Below are 16,349 nucleotides of genomic sequence, written 5' to 3'. Positions count from 1 at the left end.
GTAGAAGTCAAGTGATTCATCAGTTGCATATAACACCCAGCGCTCATTACATCACATGCCCTCCTTAATATCCATCTCCCAGTTCCACCATTCCCCCCACCCCCCAGCAGCCCTTAGTTTGTTTCTTAGAGTTAAGAGTCTCTGAACGTTTGTCTCCCTCTCTATTTTCATCTTATTTTATTTTTCCTTCCCTTCACCTATGTTCATCTGTTTTGTTTCTTAAATTCCACAGATGAGTGAAATCATATGGTATTTGTCTTTCTCTGTCTGACTTATTTTGCTTAGCATAATACCCTCTAGCTCCATCCACGTCGCTGAAGATAACAGGAACACACTTTGCTGCCAGAATTATATTGGCCAATAAAAACCTCTGAATTTGTTCTTTGTACTACTACGTCTGCAATAGAAACACACTTACTTCTCTGTTTTCACATATCTCTCTTCTAGTGAGATTTTCTTCCAAGCCACAAAACACTTCCTGTTCGGAATCTATTTCTTAACTGTAAGTACTTTGAAATTAAGCAATTCTTTAATAGCTTATCTTAGCACTGGTAGGGAAGAAAAGGGTTTGTTTGGTTGGGTTTTTTTTTTTTTAAGTATTTGATTTCCTGATTTTTATTTCTAACATGCTATATTTTGAGGTTTAGCTGAAAGACTAATGTTTTCTTATCTAATTGCTTTAAGTTTGGTCATATTCAACAAGTATGTGCCAAGCATGTGTTAAATGCCATGCTTTTCAAAGTAGTGTAGGATAGCCTACTGTGTCCAACAAGAAACACCTATCCGGGATTGTGTTTCCTAACTTGATCATTAATTTCATTCCTTATGTTAATACATACGCACATTTGCTTGTGCTGGTCTAATTGTGCTTTGAAAATATTTTACTTGATCTATCTATGTAAAATATTAGAAATAGAAAATGGGATTTTTGAATTTAGCTAACGAATCATGAGGATCTTTGAATTTTTAGTATGAAAGTAAGAAAACAGACTAGAATGCTTCAAAATTAGATTCTGGTCCTTCATTTATATGCATAGAGACATTACCCTTCTCACTTATCATTACATTTGATAGCTTAAGAGATGAGAGATCATGAAATGAAAATATCTCAATCAAGGTGAAAAAATCGGCTCAGTCTGCAGAGCATGCGACTCTTGATCTCGGGGTTGTGAGTTCCAGCCCCATGTTAGGTATAGAGAGTACTTAAAAATACAGTCTTAAAAAAAATCTTTTTTTAAAAATCAAAATTTAGCATCAGTAAACACTAGAAAGAAGAGGAAGATCTCAGCAATGCATTAGTACCTGGATTTATTAATATTAATATAATAGAGTAATACATCAATACTAGCAGTTAATATTAATATGATTATGGGCTGTTCTTCTCAAGAGTGACATGTTCCAAGTCAAGGGAGACAGGTATAAGGTTAGTTATAACAAAGATCTATAACAAATAGATCAAATTAGGATGCTTAAAATGAGCCAAATTCTGCAAGGATTCCTAGTGTTGAGGCCACTCCATGAAATGAAACTTCTAAAGAAAGGAGTTGTAGTCTCTCTTCAAAACTTGTGCCAAGATTTCCATTTCAGTTCCTCCTGTCTCCATTTTTTTCTTTTGCCTGAAATCTTCCATCACTTTCTGCTCCTGTGGGGATCAAAGATGACAGAAAATAAAACAGTTATGTGGTCACTTAGAGACAGGCAGAGCCGCTGACCATGGAAAGGGAACTACAGACTACTCCCTAGTCCCTACCAAATCTAACACAATGCTTTTACATACATTGGGTGCCCAAGAAATATTTGCTGAATTAGATTGGATTTGTAGTTATTTGTAACAGAAAAGAAATGAAAAAGCCAAGGGCCGGGGCACCTGGATGGCTCAGTGGTTGAGCGTCTGCCTTTGGCTCAGGTCATGATCCTGGGGTCCTGGGATCCAGCCCCACATCAGGCTCCCTGGAGGGAGCCTGCTTCTCCCTCTGCCTCTCTGTGTCCCTCATGAATGAATGAATGAATGAATGAATAAATAAAATCTAAGAAAGAAAGAAAGAAAGAAAGAAAGAAAGAAAGAAAGAAAGAAAGAAAGAAGAAAGAAAGAAAGAAAGAAAGAGCGAGCCCAGGACCATGGGCTACAAAGTGTGCTCTGCAAAGCCACTGGCACGGGAATCTCCCGGGATGCCAGGGTTCTGCCATCGACAGACAGAAAGGAGAGAATGGGATTAGTTCAGCCTGTGTTCCTCACGCAAGCAGGAGGCCCTGGTATAGGCTGTATCTGTCTGGAGAAAAGGGTACTATTTTTCTAATTCTCACTAAGCTGTGTCTACACAAAAGGGTGACCTTTCTCTCCTTTACACAATAGCACCTTCTGGGTTAGGAGCAGCAGCCGTGAGTGTGCTCGAGGGTCCTCAGTACAGATTCCTGCATCCAAGCCCTGGCCACCTAAATAACAAATTTGGAGAATAATGCCCAGGATTCCACCTTGTAAACAGGTTCTCCAAATGACTTTATGCCAAATAAGCATTGAGGACCGTTGAAGTTGGGAAGCAGGCTTGTAGACAAGGTCTCAGAAATTCTTAGCATCTTTACTGGCACTAGAGAGATTTCAAGGAAGTTGTCTTCTGTCAGGTTTTTTTGTTTTTGTTTTTTAAGATTTTATTTATTTATTAATTTATTTGAGAGAAAGAGCAAGAGAGAACACATGTAGAGGGAGGGGCAGAGGGAGAAGCAGGCTCCCTGCTGAGCAGGAAGCCCAGGCAGGCCTCTATCCCAGGACCCTGGGATCTTGATCTGAACTGAAGGCAGCTGCTTAACCAACTGAGCCACCCAGGAGCCTGGAAGTTGTCTTCTGTTATCACCACCCACTCCCCACCCCTCAGCGCCCCCCCCACACACACACACACACAAACACTGTTGCTCTTCTACCTCAAATACCTAGGTTAAAAACTTTTGGATACTTAGTGGCTGAAGCAAAGAGATTTGTAGTTGCCTGGACACTGTGCATTTGTTACCATTTTAGATTTTGTTGCAACTTCAAGTTCTCTAGAATTTTGAAATATTTAAACCACAGAGAAGCGCACAGGAGCTTATTTGCTTTCACCTCTCAGTTTTGTAAGACCAAGGAGGTAAGGCCTTGAGTAAGAAATCTCATGTGAGAGTTTACAAAACCCTTTTTAAAATAAGATATATCGGTCGGATGAAAGCCTAATGCTGGTTCCCTCTGGCGCTGCTCTCCTGGGCTGGGCCTTCCCCACTGCTGCAGGTCACCTTCATTTAGAGACAAACTTCCTTCCAATACCATGAGAAATCTCTGGGGGCCCGCACTCTCTGCTCAGTTATCTGTGCTAAAAAGTTCACGGAAGCACCTGGGTCCCCACAATTTCCCATATTCAAAAGAGGAAGTCAAAAAGTAATGAAAGAAACAGAAACCTAAAACTTTTTATTATTGGGCTGAAGACTGTAAAGGCCACTAAACTGAGAAAGTAAATTTTGTATAAATTAAGTGGCAGTCAGCATAGGGATATTTTGGATGCAGCTGCTTGCTACAGAATGAATATGCAAATAGACTCCAAAGGCGCTCAGAGAATGTTCAGGTCTCAGGCTGCTGTCAGGGCTAGGGGCAGCCAATTTGAATTCACAAATACATAATAGCATACACTGAAGACAGGCGAAGGAAAGGACAATTCTGTAATTGCAGATGAGTTTTTATTCTGAAATCTTCAGATTGTTCTTATACTAAAATCATAGTGCAGATTTCTTGAAAGATAAGTGCCTGGGTGGGGCTCAGTGAGTTAAGCTACTAACTCTTGATTTTGCCTCAAGTTGTGATCTCAGTGTCCTGAGATAGAGCCCCCCATTGCTCTGTGCTGGGCATGAAGCCTGCTTAAGATTCTCTCTCTCTCTCTCTCCCTCTTCCTGCATTCCTCCCCCCACTCATGCTCACTTTCTGTCTAAAAAAATAAATAAAATCTTTAAAAATATATATTGCTTTTAAAAAAATGAAGAAAGATAAGCTAGTTACATGAGCATGTCTTTCCTCTGAGACAAATTGTAGAAATAGTCATTCATTCAGCTGGTATTTATTGAATGTCAGTTGTGTGCCAGGCATTGGCTAGGGGCTAAGGGAAAAAAAAAAAATACAAAGAGCCATAGGATAATCAGCATAACTTAGCCTTTACAATTTTTTTTAATCACTGTGTTCTTTTTATGTTTCCAAAAATGGGTATTTCGTGTGTTGCTTATAAAAGAAATAAGTGTCCATTGTAATTGTTTAGACAATATACGAATTTATAAAGATAAAAGTAAAAAAAAAAATCTATTGGCCAATCACCCAGAGATAGCCAGCTAACACTTTGTTGTATAACACTTTCATATTTTCTTTTCTAATATTTGAGTTTTAAAAGGAATGCCAAAGAAAATGTGAAACTTTTTTAGTATTTCCTGAAAAATATTTCAGTATTTATTTAGTATTTATTTAGTATTTAGTACTTAGTATTATTTAGAAAAATATTTAGTATTTCCTGGCCTTCTTCCCAGGTCCTAAATGTAGGAAGCTGTCACCCAGAAATATGGTTTCTACCATTGGGATACAGGGAAAAACTGGATCTTAGCACTCTGGCGGTCTAAAGGGCCGCGTGAAGGAGGCCATGGCTCAAGTGGGCACCGGCCAGGTCCCATGCACACCGTCTTCGCCCGGCCTCGCACGTTTCCTCAGCGAGAAGGGAGTAGGAGAACGCGGTAGTGAGAACGTTACTGGGCACCTACTGTGTGCCAGGCCCTGTACTAAACTTTCGAGATGCATCAGCAAGAATGGCCCACAGAATTCCCCACCTTTATGGGGCTTCCATTCCAGACTGGAGGCTGACTTTTGCCCAAAGCCAAGCGAGCTATTGTGAAAGGCGTGAGCAACAGAATGAAATCACCGGAATTTCTTTACTCCCTTTTCCGTGAGATGGCCAGAGCGAATTTGTTTAGAGAGCTGCGGTTGCGGCCTAGTAAGACAAAAGTGGGCATGTGCCCCGCAGTGGACTCTAGGGCCCACCTAATAGGTGTTAAAATCAGCGAGGTGTGTTGGTTTCTCTGTCTCTCTTCCGGATCGAAAGTAACTCATCAGCCCACAGCAGCTGGTGTAAACTTTTCTCAGTTTCTGCAAAGGCTCGGGGAGACCGGGGGCTGGCACGCGGCGGGGAGGTGGGGGCACGGCCGGCCACCCGGCCCCGCCCCCGGCCACCCGGCCCCGCCCCCGCCCCCGCCCCGGCCGCCCGGCCCCGCCCCCTGGCCATCGGCCCCGCCCCGGCCCCGCCCACGGCCGCCAGGCCCCGCCCACGGCCGCCGGCCCCGGCTGCCCCGCCCCGCCCCCCGCCCCGCCCCCGCCGCCAGGCCCCGCCCACGGCCCCGCCCCCTAGCCGCCAGGCCCCGCCCCCCGCCGCCTCCGCGGGCCGCCTCCTGCAGGCGCGCCCTCCCGCCCCAGCCTCACCTGCTCTCCTCGCGGCCGCCGGGGCAGGCCCGGGAGCCGCCGACCCCTCCCCCCGCCCCGGGGCGTACCTACCCGGCGGTGACGGCCAGGAGCATGTGGGCCGCGGGTGGAAACAAATCTGGGAAGGCCGCCTCCCCCGTGCACCGTCCGCCCTGAAAGCTGCAACACGGGCCCCTGCTGGGCAGGGAGGTTCCAGGGCTTGGCTCAGCCTGACACCCGCCCGCTCCGGGCCGCCGTGACCTGCCCCCTGGAAGGGCTCCTGAGAGCACTAAATTCCATCGCCTCCGGGGGACGCCTCCTCCCGACACAGACGTCCACGAGCCAGGTCACTCCAGTCAATTACAGCATATTCCTTCGCAAACTTTTCTGTGATATCTACAATGGTCAGCCTCTCTTTTATCGTCAAACAGCAGTAAAAGACCGTTATGGTTTGTTTGGGGTTTTTTTACTAAAGCAAAAATCTAAACCGAAAACCACTCGAATGTATCTTTATAAAAGAGCAAACCTAAATAAATTTAAAATAAGCTTCAACTACACTGGATGTAGTTTATGATATTTTATACAAAAAAGAACTTCTTCAGAATAGTTCCTAAGAATGAGAAGGAAAAGCTAATGATTATTATAATGGCTGTGTTTACATTATGCATTATTAGAATTTGGGAATATATTTTAACAGCATTTGTAACCGATAGTTTCTGTATTTTTCACTCTAAATCCTATGGGGCGGGCTCCCCTCTTCCCATGTTCCTTTTTTATGTTTTGTTTTGCTATGTTAAAAATAATTTTAGATTTATGAAAAATGTTGCAAAAATAGCACACAGAGTATAACAAACTTTGACCAGGATATACAGTAAATGGAGCCCTCCCACAAAATGCAGCCATTTGGGAAAACAGCTTGAAGGGAGGCTTCAAAATGCTGCATACGGCGTTGGTAATATAGTGTTGAGCATAGCTACCTCCAAAATGTTAAACATGGAGTTACCACGTTGACCCACAAATCTGACTTCTAGGTATATATCCAGGAGAAGCGAAAACATATGTCCTCACAAAAACCTATACACAAATAGTAGTAAGAGCATTATTTGTTAATAATCAAAAAGTAGAAACAACCTAAATGTCCATCAACTAATGAATGGATAAACAGAAAATGGTATAGCCACATAATGGAATATTATTCAGCAGTTAAAAAAGTACTGATACATACTAGAACATAGATAAACCTTGAAAACATTGTGCTAACTGAAGGAAGTCAGTCCCAAAAGACTATACACAGTCTTCTATATCCCCAGGGACATGTTTTATGACCCTCAGTGGATGCCTGAAACTGCAGATAGTACCACACCCTAAATACAGTTTTTTTTCTTATACACACATGCCTATCACAAAATTTAATTTATAAACTAGGCACACTAAGAGATTACCAATGATATTAAAATAGAAACATTATGACAACATACTATAGTAAAAATTATGTGAATATAGTCTCTCAAAATGTTATTATACTGTACCCACCCTTCTTGAGATAATAAAATGCCTATGTGATGAGATAAAGCAAAGGAAATGACGGAGGCATTTGACAGCTCTATGCTACTAGTGACTTGACCATATGTCAGAAGGAAAATGCTCGATGCTCTGCTTCCAGACCTCAGTTGACCATGGGTAACTGAAGCCACAGTTAAGGACTGCTGGAGGGCAGCCTGGGTGGCTCAGTGGTTTAGCGCCACCTTCAGCCCTTGGCCGGGTCCTGGAGACTTGGGATCGAGTCCCACATCAGGCTCCTGCATGGAGCCTGCTTCTCCCTCTGCCTGTGGCTCTGCCTCTGTGTATGTGTATGTGTCTCTCATGAATAAATGAATAAGATTTTTTTTAAAGGACTGCTATATTGTATAGTTCCATTTATATGAAATGTCTAGAATAGGGAAACTAATCTGTTCAGAGCTGGGGAAGGCTAGTCCAGTGGGGAGTGGCTGCTAATGGACATGGATATTTTTTTAAGGGGTGTGTGATAAAAATATCCTAAATTAGATTATAGTGATGGCTGTGCAACTATGAATATATGAAAATTTCTCAAGCATACATTTTAAATGAGTGAATTTTGTAGCACATAAAATAAATTTCAAAAAAGCTTTTTTATTTAATACACAGCGTTTCCGTGTACCCTTCACCCAGCTTTCCTGATTCTTAATGTCTTACATCACCATAGTGTAAATATTGAACCAGGAAATTACTGCTGGTAAACTATTAACTAATTAATTGATAGATCTTATTGAGATTTTACTAAGTGTCCCACTAATGTCTCAGGGAAGAGAAAAGCAATCCCTGCCACCCAGGAGCTGGCCCAGTGTGGCCAGCAAGATGTTGGTATTGCTGCAAGCTGGCCTGGCACTCACGCCAGGTCTCTTTTGGTGCATTGTTTTTTGAGATATAATTGACACCTAACATTATATTAGTTTCAGGTATACAACATAATGTCTTAAAACTCGTATATATTGTGAAACATTCACTACAATAAGCCATATTACAAATTTTTTAGATGAGAACTTTCAAGATTTATTCTCTTAACAACTTTGAAATATACAATACAGTAGTATTAACTGTAATCACTATGCCATTCAATACATCCCCAGGACTTACTTTATAGTTGAAGGTTTGTACCTTTTGACCACCTTTATCCATTTCTCCCACTCCCCACTCCTCACCTCTGCAACCACCAATCTGTTCTCTATCTGTGAGGTTGGTTTGGTTGGTTGGTTGGTTGGTTTTAGAGCCCCACACAAGAGAGATCATACAGTATTTGTCTTTCTCTGTCTGAGTAATACCACCGAGCATAGTACCCTCAAGTTCCGTCCATGTCGTCACTTACACTAGGTTTTGATGTTCTCTTAAACATAAAGAATTTCACAGAAATCATCAACATCAAATAAGCTAGTCTATGATCATGATGGATCAAGATAAAAACACTAGCACTCTACAATCATATTTGGACAAATATTGGAACTTAAACATTATCCAAGCCACAACATACCAAACATTTTCCTTTCCTGGCTAATATGAGTTATTGCTACTGCTTTACCTCTTGCAGGGTTAGCCTTGCACTCCATCAGCACTCCATGTAGGTGAGATCTATCAATATACCCAATTGTAGAATTGTGTTTCACTTTCTGGACCACCTCCATTTCCTTGATCCACCTCCAAATCTACCCAACCAAAAAGTGTTTTCTAATACCCGGCTACTGAATACCACCCGCCTGTCCCCTGGCCACAGTCTCAGTGATGTTCCTTCTCACTTTCTATAGTAAGTAATAAAGCCAACTTGTTTAACTACAGTTGTGTTCTTCATGGTCTGTGGTTGGAGAACATTGACAGTTTCCTTTCCTGTTCCAGGATTCAATTCAGGAACCCAAATTGCATTTGGTCACCATGTCTCTATAGTCTCCTTCCCTCTTGAATATTTCATCTGTTTTTATTTTGTCTTTCATGACTTTGACAGTTTCAAAGAGTATTGACCTGATAATTTGTAGAATATCCATCCCTTTGTGTTTGTCTGATGGTTTCTTATGAGTGGATTTTGAGTACGTATTTTTGGTAAAATAACACAGTAGTGATGTTGTGTCCTTCAGTGCATGATAATAAACACATAAGTATCCATTTATGAGTCTTGCCTTCAACAAATATCACTGTAGTGGAAACTGGGTGGCTCAGTAAGTTGAGTGTCCTACTCTTGATTTCGGCTTAGGTCATGGTCTCAGGGTTGTGAGATCAAGCCCTTTGTCAGATTCCTTGCTCAGCATGGAGTCTGCTTGAGATTCTCTTTCTCTGCTTCTGTTCCTCCCCTCACTCTTTCTCTCTCAAAATATATAAATAAAATCCTTTTTTAAAAAAAGAAACAGGTATTATTGTGATGTTTGCCAAATGGTGATAGCTCCATCATTCCTTCTACATTCATTAGTAGGAATTCTATCATAAAAAAGCACTATGCCTTCCCCCTCTTTTTAAAATTTGTTCTTTTATTTATATGAGTATGGAATTATGGATAGCTATGTTGGTTTATGAGTTATAACCCATTATTAACATTATTTTGTTGCTCGAATTGTCCTGGTTTGGCCACTGCGACAGCCATCAGATGGGCTCTGAGATCCTGGCTCTCATTCATTCTTGAGCCCTTTTTGACATATAGGTCAAACATGTTCAGGATTCTCTTATACTTTCCCTGCCCCAGCCCTGGAATCAGCCATTTCTCCAATGAACTCTGGCTACTTTTTATTGGAAAATGGCCTTTCAAAACCAAGATTTGGGCACAAGGTATATTCAGTAATACTGAACTTTTGTTGCTTCTAGGTCTTCTCCATGGACAGAGATAGGAAACATATTTATGTTTACACACACATCTGTGTGTGTGTGTGTATGTGTGTAAATAATCATGAGGTTGTACCTCCGATTTCAATCTGACAGCACAGGATTCATACTAGCCCTCCTCCTTTCCTTATTTGCAATTCTTTCTGAGATAGTAAAAAACCTTAATCTCATTATCCAAAATATACTTATTTGTTCAAGCCTAGCATATATATAATATAAAGAAGTTTCAGAATTGCTAATCCATTCTCTTATGAAAAATAGGTTTACTAACTAGGGTATAATATTTGTTCTTTTCGTCTTTAGACTTACAATACACAGTGAAAACCCTGCTTTCTGAAGTTATTATGGTTACCTTTTTCTTCCTCACTGCCTTCAGTGTGTTTCTAATATTAATTGTAATACAAGTAGGTTAATTTGTTACTGTTTATATTGCAAATGGGGTTCCTTCCACGCTCTGGTTGGATTTAATGATACATTTATGTGTTGACTTAACCTGTAGTGTCTTAGCATGATTTAGAGTAAGAGAGATACAAAAAGGTACACTTAAGGTGTCAGCCCATCCCTACCATTCCTTTTCCATTCTCCCATTCTTTTCACCCGATTTACTCTGAACATTACAAATTCATTCATTTCTGGTTTATTCCTTCTGAAATTCTTATGCTATATATGTTTTCTTATACCCCTTTATTCCTTACATAAATGATATCAGACAACAGATACTCTTCTGTACATTTCTTTTTAAACGTAGTATATCTTGGGCAGCCTGGGTGGCTCAGTGGTTTAGCACCTGCCTTCAGCCCAGGGCGTGATCCTAGAGACCCAGGATTGAGTCCCACGTCAGACTCCCTGCATGGAGCTTGCTTCTCCCTCTGCCTGTGTCTCTGCCTCTGTCTCTGTGTCTCTTATGAATAAATACATAAAATCTTAAAAAATAAATAAATAAACTTAGTCTATCTTGGAAACCATTCTATATCCGTTTATAGAGATTATCCTCATTGTTTTTCTTTTTTGATAGCTTCATTAATGCTCTGTTGTATGCATGTACTTTTAAAAAACAAAATTCAACTGAGTAAAATTTAAAGATCTTATGGCTTTTTCTCAATGATTATGAATCAAGCAGCATCCAATCAAACAGTTAGGAAGGAGCTCCAAGGAGCTGTACAAAATGAGAGATTTTTATAGACAGATGGGAGCAGAAACAAGGCCATTATACTAGACAAAAAAGCAAATAAATGATTATGTCAAGGTCACTTTTCTTCAGGGGTTGGCAGGAGTCTATCAGGCAAATTACCTAACAAGTTCAGATTCGGCAATTCCTGACTGGTTTAAGATTCCATTTCTGGGAGGGCTGAAACTAAGTCTCAGGGTGGTGACATGGGATTTAGCATAAGTGATTCCATTTTAGGCCTGTTGTCTTGTTTCTAACAGTACCATAGTTTACTCAACTAAGCACTTGGATTATTTACAATATTTTGCAAAAACCAACAATGCTGCTATAAATAACCTCAGGTGTATATATCTTTACATTGTTGAAGATAAATCTTCGGGATAATTTCTAGAAGTGGGATTACTTCAAATGGTAAGTGCATATGCAGTTATGTTAGGTTTCTTCAAAGTTCCTTCCAAAATGGTTGTATTCCCACCAACATTATTTGAGTGCCTATTTCTTCACAACCTCGTCAAAAGAATACATTGCATACTTTTTAACTTTTGCCAATCTGACAGGCATTTAATTTGCATTGCTTTAATTTTGAGTGAATTTGAATATCTTTTTGATATATATTTTTAGGAGTCATTTTTATGTCTCTTCCTGTGAATTGTCTGTTCCTGCCTTTTTATTATTTTCTCAACTTTGGGGCTTTTAAATGTCTTCTTGTTTTAGAGGGTTTTTAAAAAACACTTAATGTCAGGGCACCTGGGTGGTTCAGTCGATTGGGCGGCTAACTCTTGATTTCAACTCAGGTCATGATTCTGGGGTCCTAGGTTTGAGCCTCATGCTGAGTCTGCTCAAGGATTTTCTCTCCCTTTCCTTCTCCCACCACTCGTCTCTGTCTCTGTTTCTGTCTCTCTCTCTCTCTCTCTCTCTCTATATATATATATATATAATTATTATTATATATATTATGTATATACATAAAATAAGTCTTAAAATAAAATAAATACTTAATGTTAAATTTTGTACTCTTAGTACTTATAATCATTTTATTAAAACTTAAAAAATATGTAGTATTTGCATACTATACTCTCTAATGGGAAGGGAGATACCTAGAGCTACTTTCTGATAGTGATGATGTTCAACAGATACAAACATTTAAAAGAACATTTTTAAGCTTTTCCTACTTCCTAAAAAAAAAAATTAGGGATCCCTGGGTGGCGCAGCGGTTTGGTGCGGGCCTTTGGCCCAGGGCGCGATCCTGGAGACCCGGGATCGAATCCCACGTCGGGCTCCCGGTGCATGGAGCCTGCTTCTGCCTCTGCCTGTGTCTCTGCCTCTCTCTCTCTCTCTCTCTGTGACTATCATAAATAAATAAAAATTAAAAAAAAAATTAAACTAGTTTTATCTTCATCCAAAATAACTGAGCATTCTTTCTATGAGACCATGTGCCAAGACTCAGGGGACAATCTGTGAGAGTGGACCTGGATAATTTATAATTAGCTATGATGAAGCCTGGGCAGATTTAGACATGTTTGAACCATTCTCACACGATACACTTTCAGTTGCGTGGAGAAATATCCAAGACATTACCCTGTTTTTAAAACTATTCCTGGTCTCATATACTGCATAGCTCCCTTCTTGTTCAAGGGAACTAGCAAACTAGCTAAGTGTTAACTAAGCAATGAGATCTGTAAAGAAATCAGCTAATTCAAGAAATAGAAATGTGTAAAACAATATGGAAGAACTGAGATACTTTGTTTATGGAACTGCTCTCTCTATGCAGAAAATAATGTAAAAAAGGCAAATAGTATAATGACAACGCCTGAGTACCTCGAGGCACTGTATTTTCAATTTCAGTGTGTGTTTGGGTGTGTGCTTTTCAAAACATGTCCTGAATTTTGAAGTGGAAATGTGTTACATCCCAGGGCCCAGCACACTGTAAGGGAATCAAGCATATTGTAAGTATTTAATTCAATGAGGCTGTGTACCTTTATAAGCCCAACATTTAGCTTGGTGCTAAAGGAATAAATATGAAAAGAGGGCTCCAGGTCTCAAGGAGATCACAACAAACCAGTGACAACACCACACTACACTAAGCAATAATGATGGAGTAGGAGTCGAAAGCTAAGAGGCAAAGGGAAGAAAAGGGTCTGTGGAATGAGCCTCAGAAAGATATGAACTCCACAGTTTACTTAAATTTCCAGAGTGTCCATTTCTTTATCAACTCAATAAAGATAATAATTCCCATGGGACACGTAGGTAACTCAGTCAGTTAAGTGTCTGTCTCCAGCTCGGGTCATGATCCTGGGGTCCTGGGATCAAGCCCTGCATGGGGCTCTCTGCTCAGCGGGGGCCTGCTTGTCTCTCTCCCTGTCCCTCGTGTGCTCTCTCTCTCAATCTCTCTTAAATAAATAAATAAATAAATAAATAAATAAATAAATAAATAAATAAAATCTTTTAAAAAATCAGGATTTGAGCAAGGATACTCTTACTCCAAATCTAATCTATGTTCTATGACCCCACACTGCCTCTCATGATAGAAATTAGAATTAACCTCACAAAACGAACTTAATAATACATTTTGTGGAGACCTACTATTAGAACTTTCCCCAATGTGTGTCAAAAGGCTCCCAAGCCAGTACTGAGTGGGGGACACAGGCTCCAGGTAAATTTGAAGTGAAGAGCCAGCTTGGATACAAATAGATTAGAGAGGACTGCTATGATATTATGGTTTATAATAAGAAATATATGGTTTTCATCCCTGTTCATGGCACAGAGCTTCTAAAATCTCTGGAATCTCTTAACTGATAAGAAGCTCTTAACTGGTAAAAGTGTTCTCTTTTTTATACCCAGACCCTCTCAACTACTGAGGAGTTTATGCTCAAGAAGCAACTTTTGGAAAGCCCTTGAGGATGGGGCTGATTGCCAAGGGAACCAACCTTGTGATTAGAGGCTTGGAACTTTCAGCCCTAGCTCTCAGACTTCGAGGGCAGGAAGAGGGGGCTGAAGATTGAACTCAGTTACCAATGGCCAATGGTTTAATCAATGATGCCTAATGCAATAAAGTCCCAAAAGGATGGGGTTCAGGGAGCTTTTGGGTTAGGGAGCCAGCAGTAGCAACCCCAAATTTCACACATTCTGAATTTATAATATCTCTTCATCTGTTCATTTGAATCCTTTAGTATCCTTTGTAAAATACCAATAATCTAGTAAGTGAACTGTTAAATTGTTCTCTGGAGTGCTGTGAGCCACTCTAACTAATTAATTGAACCCGAGGAGGGGTCGTGGGACCCTCCACTCTATAGCTGATAACCCAAAAGCACAGGTGACAACCTGGGCTTGTAACTGGCCTCTGAAGTGGGGAGGTAGGAGCAGTCCGAGCCTTTCACCTGTGGAATCTGACGCTCTCTCCTATAGACAAGTGTAGAATTGAGTTGAATTGTAGGACACTCCAGCTGGTATTGCAGAATCGCTTGGTGTGGGAAAAACTATCACACATTTGGTGAGCAGAAGTGAAGTAGATTATTCCATGGGTAGACAGAAAACGGGGGAGGGTTTTTTTTTTTTTTTCACAACTGCCAATCAGAAATAAATCCAAAACAAAAAGGAATTTTAAAAATGAGCCAGAGGGGAAAGGTGTGTGTTCACAGTAGTTGAGGATGGTACAATTTTAGAGAAGCCCATTTTCTGCAATTCACTCCTTTTTTTTTACAAAAAAAAAAAAAAAGATTTTATTTATTTATTCATGAAAGACACAGAGAGAAGCAGAGACTTAGGCAGAGGGAGAAAGAAGCAGGCTCCCTGAGGGGAGCCTGATGCAGGACCCCCAGATCACACCCGGAGCCGAAGGCAGACACTCAACCCTTGAGCCACCCAGGTGTCCCAATTCACTCCTTCCGACTACTATTAGGAGTTAGTCATTCATTCCCCTGTCTTCATTCACCTGTATAAAAACAGCAGCAATAACTCGCTTTTGCTCCCTTACTCCAAGGGAAGCAATTTTTGCTCTGACCACCTCAGTGAATCCCTTCCCCCAGTGACCTCTGTCCCCAGGGGAGGGGAGAGAGAAATTATGTTCTTTGAATAAGCAAGCAACTTAATCTAAATTATCTCACTTGGCTGTGAAGCGGAATGCCTCAACGCAGATTTCCAGGAGCCACCTGGAGTCCACTTACACCAACTTTTCCCTTTTCAGACTACTGCCATTGAAGATCCTGCATTGAAAATGCAAGCACAGTCACCAGTGGTCATTGTGACTCAGCCTGGATGTGGTCCCATGCCACAAACCTCCAACTGGCAGACAGGCATGTGTGATTGCTTCAGCGACTGCGGAGTCTGTAAGTGCTGGGTAATGCCCCTGTAGTTGCCTTGGAGGCTAATGACCAAAGGCCAAAGCTTTCCCTCATTCCTCCCTTATGGCATAGTCAAGGTTCCCGGCCTATTACAGGGCATCTGGCATGTCAGGCAATGAATGGTAAGTAAAGATAAAAGGCTTGTGCTGATTATAGTTCATTTTTCACCAACACATCAATCAATAGTCTTTCTTTTAAAATAAGTTCTGGGCTTTTTCGCAACGGGTTTGCCGCCAGAACACAGGTGTCGTGAAAACCACCGCTAAACCTAAACCAAAATGGGAAAGGAGAAGACTCACATCAACATCGTCGTCATTGGACACGTAGATTCGGGCAAGTCTACCACTACTGGCCATCTGATCTACAAATGTGGTGGGATCGACAAAAGAACTATCGAAAAATTTGAGAAGGAGGCTGCTGAGATGGGAAAAGGCTCCTTCAAGTATGCCTGGGTCTTGGATAAACTGAAAGCTGAACGTGAACGTGGTATCACCATTGATATCTCCCTGTGGAAATTCGAGACCAGCAAGTATTACGTGACCATCATTGATGCCCCAGGACACAGAGACTTTATCAAAAACATGATTACAGGCACATCTCAGGCTGACTGTGCTGTCCTGATTGTTGCTGCTGGTGTTGGTGAATTTGAAGCAGGTATCTCCAAGAATGGGCAGACCCGTGAGCATGCCCTTCTGGCTTACACACTGGGTGTAAAACAACTAATTGTTGGTGTTAACAAAATGGATTCCACTGAACCACCCTACAGCCAGAAGAGATACGAGGAAATCGTTAAAGAAGTCAGCACCTACATTAAGAAAATTGGCTACAACCCCGACACAGTAGCATTTGTGCCAATTTCTGGTTGGAATGGTGACAACATGCTGGAGCCAAGTGCTAACATGCCTTGGTTCAAGGGATGGAAAGTCACCCGTAAAGATGGGAACGCCAGTGGAACCACACTGCTTGAAGCCCTGGATTGCATTCTGCCACCAACTCGTCCAACTGATAAGCCCTTGCG

General features: G+C 41.2%; 1 protein-coding gene and 1 long non-coding RNA gene across 3 annotated transcripts in view; one reads left to right on the top strand and one right to left on the bottom strand.

The window, feature by feature from the left end:
* Nucleotides 1-16,349, top strand: part of PLAC8 (placenta associated 8) — a 47,547-nt gene that overhangs the window by 20,156 nt on the left and 11,042 nt on the right. Inside the window, exons 2-3 of one of the 2 annotated variants that reach the window (XM_025425960.3) lie at nt 448-502; nt 15,175-15,316. In XM_025425960.3, the coding sequence (XP_025281745.1) occupies nt 448-502; nt 15,175-15,316 (197 nt within the window). The remainder of the gene's footprint in view (nt 1-447; nt 503-15,174; nt 15,317-16,349) is intronic. The other variant, XM_025425970.3, reaches the window with a different exon arrangement.
* On the bottom strand, nt 1,292-15,339 carry LOC118353119 (uncharacterized). Its single transcript, XR_004811389.2, has 2 exons — nt 15,095-15,339; nt 1,292-1,642 (listed from the first exon to the last, which is right to left on the bottom strand). It is a non-coding gene; the product is annotated as an uncharacterized LOC118353119 (long non-coding RNA).

The sequence above is a fragment of the Canis lupus genome, chromosome 32 (genome assembly GCF_003254725.2).
Source record: "Canis lupus dingo isolate Sandy chromosome 32, ASM325472v2, whole genome shotgun sequence".
Taxonomy (NCBI): Eukaryota; Metazoa; Chordata; class Mammalia; order Carnivora; family Canidae; genus Canis; species Canis lupus.
Note: the sequence above shows the minus strand (reverse complement) of the source record. Positions and strands in the feature narration are given on the sequence as shown.